General features: G+C 32.6%; 1 protein-coding gene across 2 annotated transcripts in view; it reads left to right on the top strand.

Annotated features, from left to right (window-relative positions):
- Nucleotides 1-16,089, top strand: part of LOC145279776 (solute carrier organic anion transporter family member 5A1-like) — a 382,142-nt gene that overhangs the window by 324,224 nt on the left and 41,829 nt on the right. For both annotated transcript variants that reach the window (XM_080131097.1, XM_080131096.1), the window contains exons 7-9: nucleotides 9,087-9,261; nucleotides 13,010-13,197; nucleotides 14,675-14,739. In XM_080131097.1, coding sequence (XP_079987223.1) covers nucleotides 9,087-9,261; nucleotides 13,010-13,197; nucleotides 14,675-14,739 — 428 coding nt within the window. The remainder of the gene's footprint in view (nucleotides 1-9,086; nucleotides 9,262-13,009; nucleotides 13,198-14,674; nucleotides 14,740-16,089) is intronic.

Here is a 16,089-nt window from a genome sequence, read left to right as displayed (position 1 = left end):
AGCAGAAGGAATGAAAAAAACACAAGGAATGGAAGAGACGAATATAAAGCAGGAGGGCTGAAAACCACAAATATAGGACAAGGAGAATGAAAAAAGACAAATATAAAGCAAGAAGAATGAAAAACGACGAATACAAGGCAAGAGGACTGGAAGCGACAAATATAGGGCAAGAAGAATGGAAAAAAGACAAATATAAAGCAAGAAGAATGAAAAACGACGAATACAAGGCAAGAGGACTGGAAGCGACAAATATAGGGCAAGAAGAATGGAAAAAAGACAAATATAAAGCAAGAAGAATGAAAAACGACAAATATAAGGCAAGAGGACTGGAAGCGACAAATATAGGGCAAGAAGAATGGAAAAAAGACAAATATAAAGCAAGAAGAATGAAAAACGACGAATACAAGGCAAGAGGACTGGAAGCGACAAATATAGGGCAAGAAGAATGGAAAAAAGACAAATATAAAGCAAGAAGAATGAAAAACGACGAATACAAGGCAAGAGGACTGGAAGCGACAAATATAGGGCAAGAAGAATGGAAAAAAGACAAATATAAAGCAAGAAGAATGAAAAACGACGAATACAAGGCAAGAGGACTGGAAGCGACAAATATAGGGCAAGAAGAATGGAAAAAAGACAAATATAAGGCAAGAAGAAGGAATGAGATATATATAGAGCAAGAGGAATGAGAAATGAACATTTTAGGAGGAGAAATGGAAAAGAATATGTTGATGACATAGTTACCACGGTCTAAATGCATAATTTATATTTATGTGCTGACTTTCTGAAATAGAACTTTTTATGGGGAAGGAAACCTTCATGGAATATTAAATGCCATCCATATCTAGGTATGGTTGTAACAAACTGCTTTTATATTTGCAATAAAAATAAATTCTTGTTTGTGTTTCGGAATTTTTTTGTGATGAGCATTGATAATTTGTATTATTTGTATTAATGTTGGATAACATCATAGTGTTGGATAACAAGAGAGTAGGTTTGCTAGTATAGATGTATGAGTGCAGGTCTAAATAAACAAAAGAAGTTGAAAGAATGTATTGAGAGTAACCTGTCACCGATAGATGTAAGGTTTTCATCACTTAAAAGAGAGAAACCAGAATTCTCTTAATTAATTAATTAAGCATCTTATTAAGGATAAATAGGATGACACAGCGAACAGAGATCATAGGGGGTTATTTCGCTCTTAGTGATAATCTAAGTTTATTAAAAATAAATGAGTAGATCACGAATAGATACCGACGGAAGGAGAAATTTTTCGGTTTTGGCAATAATAACTTTGTAAATGTATTACTGCCGCCCGCCCGCCCGCCTTGTTTCGGCTTCCACATGGAACTAACTTGAAACCTTTGTCTCTTTGTCAACCTTAATATCCATGACGCCATGCGTTATTTCAACTGAAATCCGTTTGTTTATACTCTATTTTGACCTCAAGGTCATCTCTTCCATTTATCTTTCGTGAAAACTGATTTGTTTCCCAAACTTAATGCCACTTTTAACTGCAGGGAGTTCGCGTTTGTTAAAATTAACGCTGGCTGATGTACTCGCTATTTGACATAGGACTTCCATAATGTAACAGGGACAGTGGACAGGTGGGATCAGGGAAAAACAAATCTGACAAGTATATGTGCAAGAGGAGCCCGTGAATGTGATGTCACATAGATGAAAGCTAGAAAGGAGATTTTGGGAACTCAAAGCGAATGATCCTTACAAAATGTTTTAACGACAAAAAAGAAAAAAAAGAGTTGAGAATCGCAAGCGGTGATAGTCGCTGCTCTGACTGTCTATCTATTCGCGTAATGCCTAATAGTTACTTATGTCAATATAACTGTCTCTCTCCTACATAGAGAAGTGCAAACTGTACTTGTGATTACTTAATATTTTTCTCTCAATAAATCTCCATTTTCTTTCTGCTTTATCATAATTCTTTTTACTATAACCCAATGAACAACTTTTAGACACAATAATGAACAAGGAATGCGGGTCCTAACCACAGAGACAACCCTGAACCGAAGCTAACAACGAAAACACCTGGAAAAACGACGCTACGATGACACTATCCCGAGGAAGAAAGAAACGATGAAGTGTTAACACGGCTACAAAAAAAAAAGAAAGAAAGAAAAGAATAAATGGACATGTAACATGCATGGGTTTCGATTTCTAAATAGAAAGAAAAGATATGGAAACACAATATTAATTTGACTACTGTTTTCATCTTTATCATTATTTTTACAGCGTTGTGGCATTTTTTCAAACTCAAGAACCTACACGGTATTTTGAAAGATTCCCAAGTTTGAAAAATATGCACCTGAAGAAGGCCGGAGTTTACGTCAGTTGCAACGCTGTAAACATAACAACCAAGATGAGCATAGTAGTCCAAATAATACATGTAGTAGAAATCATAAAATAAGTTTGTTTATTGTTTATATATTCGTAAGAAAAGTGAAGAATGACTCAAGTTAAATTTTGGTGCTTTCATTCTTCTAAGGTGCTTCATGGAAACATTATCCAAATGTAACTCCTTAAGTCTATGACAAAAGATTGCTGTAAAATAAATTGGAGTTTATTCGTATGTGTCAAAGAAAGGAAAAGTAGAAAAAAAAAACGTAAAAATCAATTTTATTTTCAATAAAACGGGAATGTGTATGTCTTTTAATAGTGTTTTATATTTTTATTTATTTATTTATTTTGTTTGTTTGTTTTTTTTTTTTTGTTTTTTTTTTGCATAGTGTTGTTTTATTCTGATGCTGATGGATGCATTCATAAAAAAGATTTTAATCTACGTTCGTTCCTAGAATAAAATTGATGGTGATAGACATCTTCCGGAGGATAACATCTTCTGTGATTTAGAGCATGTCCTGCCTCTAAGTAAATGACAGTTCCTTAGCAAATCTCCACCTCCTCTCACCTTCCATAAAAGAGAGTGCCACAAGTTTCGGTAAACCAATTTCGATTTGATTTTTTTTTATTATTTAGATTTCATGCAATTCATCATTTTTATTGTATTTTTTATCCTTTTTTCTTTCTTCGTTTTCCTTCCTCTCTCTCTTTCTTTCTTTCTTTTTTCATTTTCGTTCTCTTCTTTTTCTTTCCATTTCCTTCTGTCTTTCCCTTCCTCTCATTTCTCCTTTTCTCTTTTCATTTTTCCTTTCTTTTCTTCTCTTCTTTTTCCTCTTTCTTTCATTCTCCTTCTCTCTCTATTTTATTTTTTCCTTTCTTCTTCACGATTCAATTCTTTATCTTTATCCGTTTATTTCTCTCTCTTTTTTGTTTCTTTATCCTTTTCTCTCTCTCTATTCTATTTTTTTCTTTCCCATTCTTAATTTCCTTCTTTCCTTTCATTTTCCATTTTTTTCCTTTTATCTTTCTCTTTCTCACTATTTCCTCTCTTTTTCCTTTCCTTTGTCCTTTTCTCTTTCCTTCTTTCTTTTCTTTTATTTTTCTCTCAATTTCCTTCTTTCCTGTCCTCTATTTTTCTTTCTTTTTCGTTTTTCCGTTTCAATTTCCTTCTATTATTTTCTCTTTTTTTCTTCGTTTTCTCTTTTTTTGTCTTTCCTTCTTGCTAGTTCTCTTCTTCATCTATCTCTTTCTCTCTCTCTCCCCTCCCCCCCCTCTCTCTCTCTCTCTCTCTCTCTGTGTTTACCATTCCAACTCATTTATTCTCTATCATTTCTTTCCTCTTTCCAAAACAAATTAAAATAGCAGTCACCATCTTACAATCCCATTCCTTCCTCAAAACAATTTAGGATAGACATCAGATTTATTGATCACTTGACGATATAATCAATACTGAACCATCGAAAAGTGAAAAACCCAAATTCCATGCAGTTTTTAAACTTCAAAGAACTTCAAAATGGCATCCTGCTTATTTCAAGCAGACCATGAAGTGATTTATATGCGTCAACGCATTCAACTATTTTTTTGCTTCTTTTAACGCTAATAGATCATGTAATGCGATCTTTTAAGTATTTATTTATATACATGAACATCATATTTATAAATTTATGTTAATAATTAAAAAAATATTTTAATCCAAACATTTTTATCAAGAGAATGTCTGAATTTCATCATCCATCAGTGAACCACATTGCAAGAGTCACTGCCACTAAAGTAAAAAAATAAATCTGTCAGCGAGAGAAAATACTTAGTTTTTCTAATTTCTGCAATTTGAGAGATTACAAGAATTGGAACATATATATGTTTTCTAACATATATATGTTATATATGCCTAATATATATATATATATATATATATATATATATATATATATATATATATATATATATTAGGTATATATATATATATAAAGATATGGATATATAGATATAAACATGTTAAAAAGTATATATGTACACACACACACGCACACATACATGCACACACGCATACACACACAAACAAACATATATATATATATATATATATATACCATTTCCTTATAAAAAGAAAACATAGAAATATTGCCACATAGTAACTAGCATATAGTATACTTTGAAATACAGTATTATAGCCTTATAACTACCCACCCAGACCCACCCCTTTCGCCCATTAATCACCACCATAATATATCCCAAAAGTATACACTAATTCATAGTGTTGTCATCTCGTTTGCATATGTAAAAAAAATGCCCCTCCATAGATAATAGACACCTTATGCGCCCTTAAATTCGAACCACCATACATCCAGTTAAGTCCCAACTTTAACCCTAAAACATATACTACATACACTTAAGACTATGATAAAGACTCTATACACCTTTCTGCACCACACTATATATAATACGCCCCTCTTTTATTTAGAATGCGACCCCCCAACATCATCTATAATTTTAATTTGTTTTGATCTATTTCGTTCCTAATGAATCCAACGCTAGACGCCGCATCCCCACTATGCTACCTAGCATCTTCTCTACTCTTCTGATGAGAAGCATTAGACTTCGAAATGCCTTGGCATAAAGAGTTCCTTCTATCCCCCAACAAATCGATTGTATTCCCTTACTGAATAAACGAACCAATCTATATCCAGCAATATATAGTTCTGTGTCTTCATTTCCAGCTCCTATTGTCTTCACACACACACACACACACACACACACACACACACACACACACACACACACACACACACACACACACACACACACACACACACATATATATATATGTAGTGTGAATGTGCGTATGTGTACATGTATGTTTTTTTATTTTTACAAGGGAATCATTACTTATCAAAGCCCAATCACCACTCGCGAATAAGGGTTATATATATATATATATATATATATATATATATATATATATATATATATATATATATATATATATATATATATATATAAATTTCTGTTGACCCCCACCCCCCAAAAAAAATTTGACTGAACAAAAAGTCTTGAAAAAAAACAAAAAAACTTGTACTTACACCTAATAATTTACGGTGAAAAAAGTAAAACTCTTATGAAAAAAAAAACAAACTTTTTGTTGATAAATATTTTGCAAAATATATATATATATATATATATATATATATATATATATATATATATATATATATATATATATATAAAATAAAATAAAAATATTTCCAGTCCTTTAAAGGTAGGTTTTTGTTATTTTTGATTATTTACATTTGTATTTTTTCCGGTTTGTTTGTTTTTAAAGCGTCTCTTACAACGCTCGGCTTACACCGATAATTGCCGGTCTCGCCCGATCCTTGCTTGACGGGAATTCTCGAGAATCCGGGTCAAGATATGCAAGAGTATCGAATATTTAAAAATAAAGCAAAACATCTTTCTGTCAACACGAAATTATTTTTTTACGCTAGAAACGTCTTGCGATTACCAAATTCATTTATTTGGCAAGAATTTGTTTTTTTTATCTTTCGAACCAAAGAACGTATATAAAAAAAAACTCATAAAGGGAAATAACTCTACTCGTTTCATAAAAAAAATCGATGTGCTCAATAAAAGAAGAGCAAGATATATTTTTATTAATGTAAACAAATTTACAAGGTAGACACGCTAATGTTTCGGACAGACGATTGGTTAAAACCACAAGTCCTTGTCAGGCGACTTAAAAAAAATTGTCTTCCACAGAAGAAACTAGTTCTAAAAAAAAAGTATTTTGAAATGTATTGCTTCTCATAAGACGAGGAGATGAGCTGTTAAGTAACAATAAAAAAAAAATGTGACGTCGTACGTATTGAACCAATACTCCCTGACATATGACGGCAAACTCCCTGATCTCATCCAATCCATCTAATATCCAATCTGTGATAATCCCGGTTTTGCCTCATGCCACTTTCATTGCAATAGCTATCCAGCTTTACTCCCTCAACCGCTATACTTTTACGCTCTGGCTTAGATATCCCAATATTTCGCTCCCAATCTACCTATCACTAGATGTCACATTTCTTATCTTAAGAACATCGATATCCTTTATCCCTTTTAACGTAATTTCCTTATTGAATGGATAATTAAATTCATATGCAGTAGTATATATTTTTGTTTGTCAATGTTTCCTTTTTTTTTTGTATCTAGACTGCACCTTATATGTTGAGGTTTTATTATCCTGATTATTCTTCTAATTCTTATTGATTCCCACCACGTCTCCCCCCCTCTCTCTCTCTCTCTCTCTCTCTCTCTCTCTCTCTCTATATATATATATATATATATATATATATATATATATATATATGAGACAATAAAAGTAGAAAATGAAGTCACAAACAACTATATATAGGTACTAACATGGGTGCCCGGCGTTGCGCGGGTGTTTGGAGGTAGTAGGAAGGCAGGCTCGAACCCGTCACGCGAAGGAGGAAAAAAACGGGAGAAAAACGTGACGTCTTTGCTCTTACGATTACCACCAAACCGGAAGTGACGTAGGTTTAAATTAAAGCTAGACAATCGAAAAACGGTGAAAAAAGCGACCCCTCTCTGTAGAAAAGTGCCCAGTTGACAGTAAAGAAATTAATGTTTTTAGCTAATTTTTCGGTATTTGTCGTCTGAAGGGTCGAGCTTCAAAACGATACTGATCTTGTGAAAATCCGTCGCTTCTGTCAAAAGTTTTAAGCAGACATGCAAACATACATACATAGATTTATATATTGGTAGCTCAAATTTTCGACACAAACCGATTATAAAGCTCCCCCTATCTCTGAATACCCTTTATGTAAAATTTCAAATGTTTAGACCAGAAATTGTCTGGGTAACTTGTTTTTATTATTTGACCTCTATTATGACCCCTTAACATTTATTGTTTTGGGCTCAAATAAAGTTATCAAGTTAGATCCATGTCCAATGAACCTATATCTAAAATTTCAAGTGCTTATACCCAAAATTGGCGAAGGAGTTTGGTAGAGTTCTCAAAGGTCAAATCGTTAAACTTTAACAGCTTAACCTCTTAACAGACAAATTTCTGGCCGAAAATGGATTACAAAGATTTTCCGAAATCTCAATACCCTGTATGTCAAATTTCGAGTCTGTAGACTTAAAATTAATAAAGTTATTGTGTAGGGAAATGTACACATACAGACACACAAACAGACAGAGACTTTCACTTTTATAGATATATAGATAGATATATAGACTGATTCATTTATTTAATAAGGATATACATACATTTAGTGGGGGGATAAAGGGGACTCTTTATACCAAGGTATTTCGAAGCCTAATGCTTCTTATCAGGAGAGTAGAGAAGATGCTAGGTAACATAATGGGGATGCGATGTCTAGTCAGAGATTCATCAGGAACGGAATAAATCAATAAAAGTATTGAACGCTAAGATAAAAGAGAAGTCTATTATATAAAGTATGAGTCCTCTTTATCCTCCAACTAAATTCACGTATACCTTCATAAAATAAATGAATCATTCTATATATATCATATATAGTTTTTGTGACTTCATTTTCTACTTCTATTGTCTCCTAAATAAGCTCCAAAGCAAGTTGTTGAGCTTTTTATTATCCTGATAAGTCTCCTTCTTATAGAATTGAATTTACTCTCTTCTTTAAACTCATTAAGTTATATATATATATATATATATATATATATATATATATATATATATATATATTACACGGTGGTCACCACTTATCAAGGCCCGGAAGCCACTCAGGGATAAGGGTTATTGCAAGTACATTACGTTAGTGTGGAGATTTAATGAAGTGTCTACTTAAGGGAGCGGTTCATCAGGAACATGTTTACGTTATACTTGAAGACATCCAGGTTGTAGTCAGGTGAGAAGCAGACAGACGGAACAGAGTTTCACAGGCGTGCAGTTCTAAGAAAGAAGTTTGTTCATGGAATCTACGTTTTGATTTAGGCACAGATAAAGAGTGGGGAAAATTTTTGACAGTGGATTCAGCTAGACGGGTGTTTTTCATAAAAGATTGGCGAGGGTGGACCAGATATATATAATTATTGAAATTCTCTTCTTTTCACTAGCTTTTTCTGTTCAAGCGATACAAACCAACAAATATGGTGTCAAACAACTCAACTAAAAACATAACCTCCATCTTGGTGAAGGCAACCAACGTTATGAATACAAGGTGCCTTAAGTAAGTTTCCAGACTTGTTTCGAATGGACACTTTTATTGATAGTACACAGATGAAACTCTAGCCCTCTTCGAAGTAACCTCCCCCGGCTGCAATTCATATGTTGTACCGTTCCAACAACTTCTGGAAGGTCCCATGGAAATCCTCTTATACGTTTTTGTGGCATTTTTTTTAAAGTTTAAAACAGAATTTTATTGCGTATCATTCTTCTAAAGTGTCCTCACGTCCAGATTGCATTTTTAAATTCGCCAGCTGTGGCAATCAGGCTTTTGGTAGGGTGTATTCCAATTCCTGCTGTAGCTGTTCATTTGAACCTGAAATCATAAAAATTGGTTAGTCATCTCATAAGATGTATAGTAATAACATACTGAATTTTCAAGAGTCTACGACAAGTTTAAATGCCTGAGCAAAAAAAAAGTCTGGAAACTTATTGAAGGCAACTTGTGTATTTATTGATCTCAATTTTTTTCTATTTTTTTTTAAAATTTCTTTGGTGTTTTTTTTTTTTTTTTCAGCACTGGTCATAAAATGGAAGCCAACCTCACATCCGCTTGCAACTCAAATTGTGATTGTTCACCAAACAACTTAGAGCCAATCTGCGGAATCAATGGCATCACCTACTTCTCACCCTGTCATGCAGGATGCACACACTTTTATGTCAGTCACAACGATGCTTATTACAGATCCACGGTAAAGTATTCTACAGCTTTCTTTTTTCATTTGTGTTTTCTTTTGATTGGTAATTGCCCCAGACACGGCATGAAACCATTTGATTTAAAGAGTTAACAGGAATGAAAGATGATTGCCGCAGAGACAGGAGGATGTCAAAACTTTTCAAAACTAAGATGCCTTAGTTTTGAAAAGACCTAAAAACTCAACGTTTTACAGGCTTTATTAAAAGCGAAGAAAGCTAATGAACTCTCTAATGTGACAAGAATGTATGACAAAGTAAAACAAATTTAAATTTATTTAGAGGGGCAGATATACTGAAACGTACACACACACACACACACACACACACACACACACACACATATATATATATATATATATATATATATATATATATATATATATTAGTGTTGGGACCATTAATTGGAATCGGAATCGGGAATCGGAAAAATCAACAAATTTGGGGGAATCGGTATTGGAATCGGAAAAATTGATGCCTATTTTTCGATGCCAAAACAATGCTTTTAATTGTCTTTTTTTTTATTTGATTTTGTTTAAAATAAAATCTTCCATTGCTGATAATAGTGATAAAATAATAAACATTTATTGATTTTATAATATCAGTAAAGCTAAAATCGATAGATCAAACTCCACAAGTGTAATTCTACGTTTATGAAAATATCTGCATATTTAACGCGTGTTTTTTTTATGGAAATCGGGGAAAATAACACCTCTATAGTTAAATATTTAGAGATTTATAAAGAATCAGAATCGGTAATTGTGTCGGAATCGGGAATTTAGTATGGAATCGGTAATTGTATCGGAATCGGTAATTGTATTAGAATTGGGAAAAATATTGGAATCGTCCCATCACTAATATATATATATATATATATATATATATATATATATATATATATATATATATATATAACACACACAAGAATTATACATAGAAATCATATTGACATAAAAAATGGAAAACAAAAGGAGATTTAAAGGAACTAATTTAGTTAGAGAAAATCATCTAGTTACCAAGTTGTCTATATAGTGTTGAAATTACCAAAACTATAAGTAGGAGGAAAACAGACAAGAAGAGTGTTCCACAAGCCAGCAGTTTTTTGGAGAGAAGCTACTGGACTAAGACGTTTGTCGATTTATCTGGGATTTATATCTACCTCTCTGTGAAATTATGTCAAGATTATATGAGGAAGAGTGACATAATTTAAAATAGAAACATAGAAACTCTTCAAGTTATTTAAATAGATGTTAGTCCAAATTGTTGAACGAATAACAAGAAAAATGTAAATATTCTACTTACATTTTATTCACCCCGAAAACGAATAAGGTTTCAGATGTAAAAAAAAAAAACATTTTTTTTTTTCAAGAAAATCACTGCAGGCAAGGGATGAAGCCGCTTGCTGTAAGAAGTTAAAAACAAATACCATTTCAAGGTGAAAAAATAGCCAACAAAAAAGTTAGACGGATGGATTCCAACCTAGAAAATGACAATTATTCCTCCATTATCAGAAACATCGCTGATGGAATGTGAGGACTAAAGGATAAAATAAGATAAGCAGGAGTTATGATTCAACAGAAAGTAAATTCAAGATTCACTTTTTACTCTCCATAATTGATTTCGTGTTTATTTCTATATGAACAAGTCAGTACTTTTCTTGCTTGTAGTGTGTCTGCATTCATATTTTGTGATGAGTTTTAGTTAATATTTTCAAAATATAAGACAATACTTTTTTACTAGATTATTTCTGTACTACGTTCCTGAATTTTTGAGATGAGGATTGATTATTCGTATTATTTAGATTCTTCGAACTACTATTCTCATCTGGAGTCTTATATTTGGCACAGTGGTTAGAGTACTTGGAAAAAATAAATTGTAAAATTGATTTTCGCCTGAAGGTTAGAGGTTCAATTCTCAGCATAGAACTATACTTCATAGAACTTGTTGGGATCAGTGTATACCGATTAGTAAAGAAATAAGAACGTGTTCTATAACTCTGACCGTAATTAATTATAACAAAATACCGAATTACAAAAATATACAAGAAACATTTATTCATACAAAGTAAAATAACATGAAAACATTTGTAAAATACTACACTTTGATCTTAGCCCGAAGTTAGTCTGTGGATGGTGAAGTTATTAAGTTTGTTACCTTGGTGATACCATTGGAGAAAAAGATGGGGCAGCTGCTAGCGTGAAAACAAAAATTAAGAGTGAACTACTGCCATTAGAAACCAGCAGTGTTACCGCTACCAATCGAGTCTATCAGGCATGTGTACATAGTGTGATGATATGTGGAAATGAAACCTGGCCAATGAGGATTGAGGATATGCATTGCATGGAGAGAAAATATATGAGATATGTTTAATGAAAAGTTCAGATCTGAGAAGCTTAGAGGAAGATTAAAGTATGGTCACATTGAAAGAACAGATAAGAGTTCCTGGGTTAGTAGATGCAAAACAATTGAGGTAGCTGGGACAGTCCACAGAGGAAGGCATAGAGCAAAGTGATAAGGGTGGACTTGGGGGAAAGAAGAATAAAGACCTGGCCAGAGATAAGCTAATTTAGAAGTTGACTTCTAAAAGTCGTCCAATGTATGGTAGCATGTAAAACTGATGACGACGATGATGATGATGATGATGATGATGATGATGATACAGCAGCAGCAGCAGCATTCTATTCTTAATCTGATATTGCTCTCCTAAGGACAGAACAATTGTTTGTAACACGAAGAGATTGTTGGGGAACACAACAGACACATTTTCACCACGTAAACAAATATTGCCAGCATGTGTCATGGAACGTTAGCTCTATTATGTGACATCTAGCAGTAGTAGTAGTAGTAGTAGCAGTTGCAGCATAGTATGTACCATAACAACAACAACGTTTGTAAACTGCAAACCTTCTGCTTTGTGCACGAATGAAAAAAATTACTCTAGGAAAAATTTTTATAAACATTTACTAAATTTAGTGGAGCTCTTACCAAAGGGACTAAGTGCAATGGTACATTACAATGTGAAGATTAGTCTGAACTTCTGTGTTCGATTCTGAGTAAAGGCTGCTAGACTGACAAATTAACGATTGTGACAAGATTGTATGCTCTCTAAATTCAGCACAAAGATTATAACAAAAATGAAGAAACTAGTTCAGAAAATATAAATAGCACAAATTTAATGCGTTCTTAATAATATTACTGCATTTCATGAGTTCTTATCATAGTGATTAAATTTAATGATTATCTGATAGTTATGAAATTTAATGAATTTTTTTTAAGGAAATGACTAACTTTAATGAGTTATTATCATAGTAATTAAATTTAATGGATTTTATCATAATTACTAAATTTAATAGATTCTTAAGAGCATGAGTAAATTTAATGAGTTCTTATCATAGTAATTAAATTTAATGGATTTTACATTCTTACTAAATTTAATGAATTCTTAAGAAAATGATTAAATTTGATGAGTTCTTATATTAATTAAATTTAATGTGTTCATCATGGCGACTAAATTTAATGAGTTCTTAAGAAAATGACTAAATGTAATGAATCACAGTAATTAAATTTAATGAGTTTTATCATGACTTGTAAATTTAATGGGTTCTTAAGTTTTAGGGTGGAAACTTTTAATGAAAAGTTTTGAAAATTGATTTCCTGTTAACTTTTTACAATAGAAATAAAACAGTGAAGTAAAAGAACTGATCTACAGTTATGTTTTATTTTTCTTTCTCTTCCTTTTCATTTCAGAACTACAGTGGCTGTTCGTGCATCTTAGATGGTCACTTGGCGAGTTCCGAAGTGGTTGTGTTACCTCTCGCGACGAGTGGTCCTTGTAAGACAACATGTAAAAACCTGCTTCCTTTTCTCATTCTTCTGGTTGTGATGACATTCTGTGTAGCAGGCACCCAAATGCCTCTACTAATGGTGACCCTGAGGTAAACCAAATCGAAACCTTTTTGCCCCCTCTTGCCTCTTAGTATTCTAGCGATATTTAGCATAACATATTTAATGAGTAAAATATTGGCACTGTCTTTGAAACATCACTTCACTTTCGAATATTATTAGAAATTTATGGAAAGTCAAAGTAATATATATATATATATATATATATATATATATATATATATATATATATATATATATAATTTTACATTATCTATTATTATCTTATGATTATTCACACTGTCTATCGTAGTTTTGTAATAGAATTTTCAACCTAACCCTTCCAAGAACCCGATCAGAATATTATTACACCACTTCTGAAACCATACCAGCACTACAGATTTACGAATCTTACCAATTTTCAACCAACTTCATTAGTTGGATTTTGGATGCACGTGTATAAGCAGAATAAGAGTGAAAAATAAAGTCAATATTTAAATATTTGTAGGGGGTGCTCAGTTTCTAATGCAATGTTTTAGTAAATCCATTTTAGAACCACTTGACGTTTTTAGGCCAAATTTAGCGAATTTAGTCTTTTTTAAGCAGTTTGACTTTATTTTCGAATTTAGCTTAGAATTTACCCTTTTCTGATAATTTTATATACATATTTATGGTTATCTTCAAGTTTCGTCATCCGACATTTAAAAAAATTTTTTCTTTTGTTTTGCAAATTTTTTTTTATTTCAATAAAGAATCTTACTAAAATCCCACTCTAGCATATTTAAAGTATCATAATTATTTAATAATCTCTTAAACAAACCTCTTTCGCCCCTCTGATGTATACAACCTATACAAGATTCCCTAATATGCTTATTGCAAGATGTCACATACTTATCTTGTAATCTAGTATCTCCTCTGCTCTACTCAAACAGCTACCCTGGACAACTAGACTAAGAATGCTCTTCATCCATGGTTTATCCTGACTGACAGATGCCTGTTACTATCTTAAGACTCCTTCAGCTTAAACCTTAAATTTTAGATATTTTCTAGAATCAAAATCATGTCATAAATTTCAATCAAAATTGAAATAAAAATTCTAGACCTAAGGTTTAGTAGCATTATGTTGATTTTTATCTTAGTTAAAAGCCACACAACTGATGCAAATGTGTTCGATTTAATAGTCATTTCACCTGTCCTGGGACAGGTATTCTTTTAGGATATATGTGTACATGTATGTTTTTTTTTATATTTTATTCTTATTTACTTAATTGGAGTACAACAATCAAACTACATATATCTGTGATTGTGCTGTGCTATCTCTATTTGAGGACAGTTATCTATATGTAAGTATTAGTACAGTCAGCTACACTAATGAGCTCTTGTATGATGAAACACGTGTCTGTAGATAACTGTTTTACAAGTAAAATAAATATTACACCTTTATATATAAATACCCTATATGTAAATATTAGAGATGAAATTAAACCCTTCAAAATGCTTATGTGAATGCGTTTATTTAATCTTTTGTAGATCTGTAGCAGAAGAAGAAAGGGCCTTTGCTCTTGGAATGCAATTCGTCTTATTACGCCTTTTTGGTAAGTAATTGAGAAATTCTTCACTTATTTTCATTCATACTTTATCGGGTAACTTGGGTCAATTCCATACCATTCTTTTGGTTTTGCTGAATTCTGATTCTTGTGTAAAGCATATCAGCATTTGGTATAGATGAAAAAGATTACAGCCAGTTCAGTTATCGTGCAACAGACCAAGAACAAATAGAATCAAACGGAAAAGTGGAAAAGTTGATTTGAAAAAAAGCATTGACTACATATGAAAATAAGGTAAATCTATATCTTAAGTTTGACAATTACATAATGTGGGAAACATAAATAAAGTAAGACAGAAATGAAGCCAACCATCAAACTGAGCATGTATTTAGAATAGGCATAGAATAGACATAGGTATGACTTGAAAATAGAAAGGCTTAGAGAGACTGTTCAACTGTCAATTGTCTATGAGAAAAGAAGAAATGTACAAGCCTTAGTTTATAGTAGAAGAGAAACATTCAAAAATGTTTTTTCTGGTTTTGGAAGGAATCCATTCAGAGTCTTCATCACTGTCTGAGTAATCAGTTTTTTTTTGTAGTTTGTGATGTCAGCGTCTTTCAGGTGTCAACATTTGGCTATCTAACACAAACATTTGACTTCCTCGTACCGACATCCTGAGTCTTTCTTCCTGTCCCCCGACCTCGGTCTCAAAATCATGTCCTCCTTATTTTTTAATGCTTTCTCGTCTTCGTCTTTTTGAAGTCACCGCAGGCATTCAGCTGAGGTCAGGCTCTCTGTATACGGCCTTTTGATGGTCCTTTGCCTTTTGGCATCATTTTTTTTTCTCTCAGGCCGAGCCACCATGTGTGTCAACTTTCTCATGAAAAAATCCTTTATAGTCTTCTTCATTGAAGACATTTGAAGAAGCAAGGGTGGGTCATCTGTTGATGCAGAAGACATAGGTTCTGATATGGAAGGCACATCTGCATATGATGTTGAAGGGACAGACAGCACATCTGAACTTGATGTTTGGTTGGATGTGAGTACCAGATAGTCTGAAGCTAGTGGGGGGCAGGTCGATCAAAAAGTTCTGCAGACGTTACATGAGAAGGGTTGTCCCCTTCTCATATCAGTAAGAAGGTAGACTAGATAAGTGAAAATGTTACAATCGAACCCTGTAGGCAAGTGGATAATTGAAATCCTAAAAATCCAGTCCATTGTTAATTCTTTTAGAAATAACTAAATATTATTTATGCAAAAAAAAAAAGCGATTGTCCATTCTTTTAGAATAACTGGATATTAAATGTCAGTTAAAAGAATGGACAATGCGAGTTATAAATTAAAAATAGGTTAGATATTGAACAATTAAAAGTGAAAACTTTTGGTTTGCCAAAAGTG

Source organism: Euprymna scolopes, chromosome 7 (genome assembly GCF_053919585.1).
Source record: "Euprymna scolopes isolate OS-2025 chromosome 7, ASM5391958v1, whole genome shotgun sequence".
NCBI lineage: Eukaryota > Metazoa > Mollusca > Cephalopoda > Sepiida > Sepiolidae > Euprymna > Euprymna scolopes.
The sequence above is the reverse complement of the archived record's forward strand: the minus strand, read 5'-3'. Positions and strand labels throughout refer to the sequence as shown.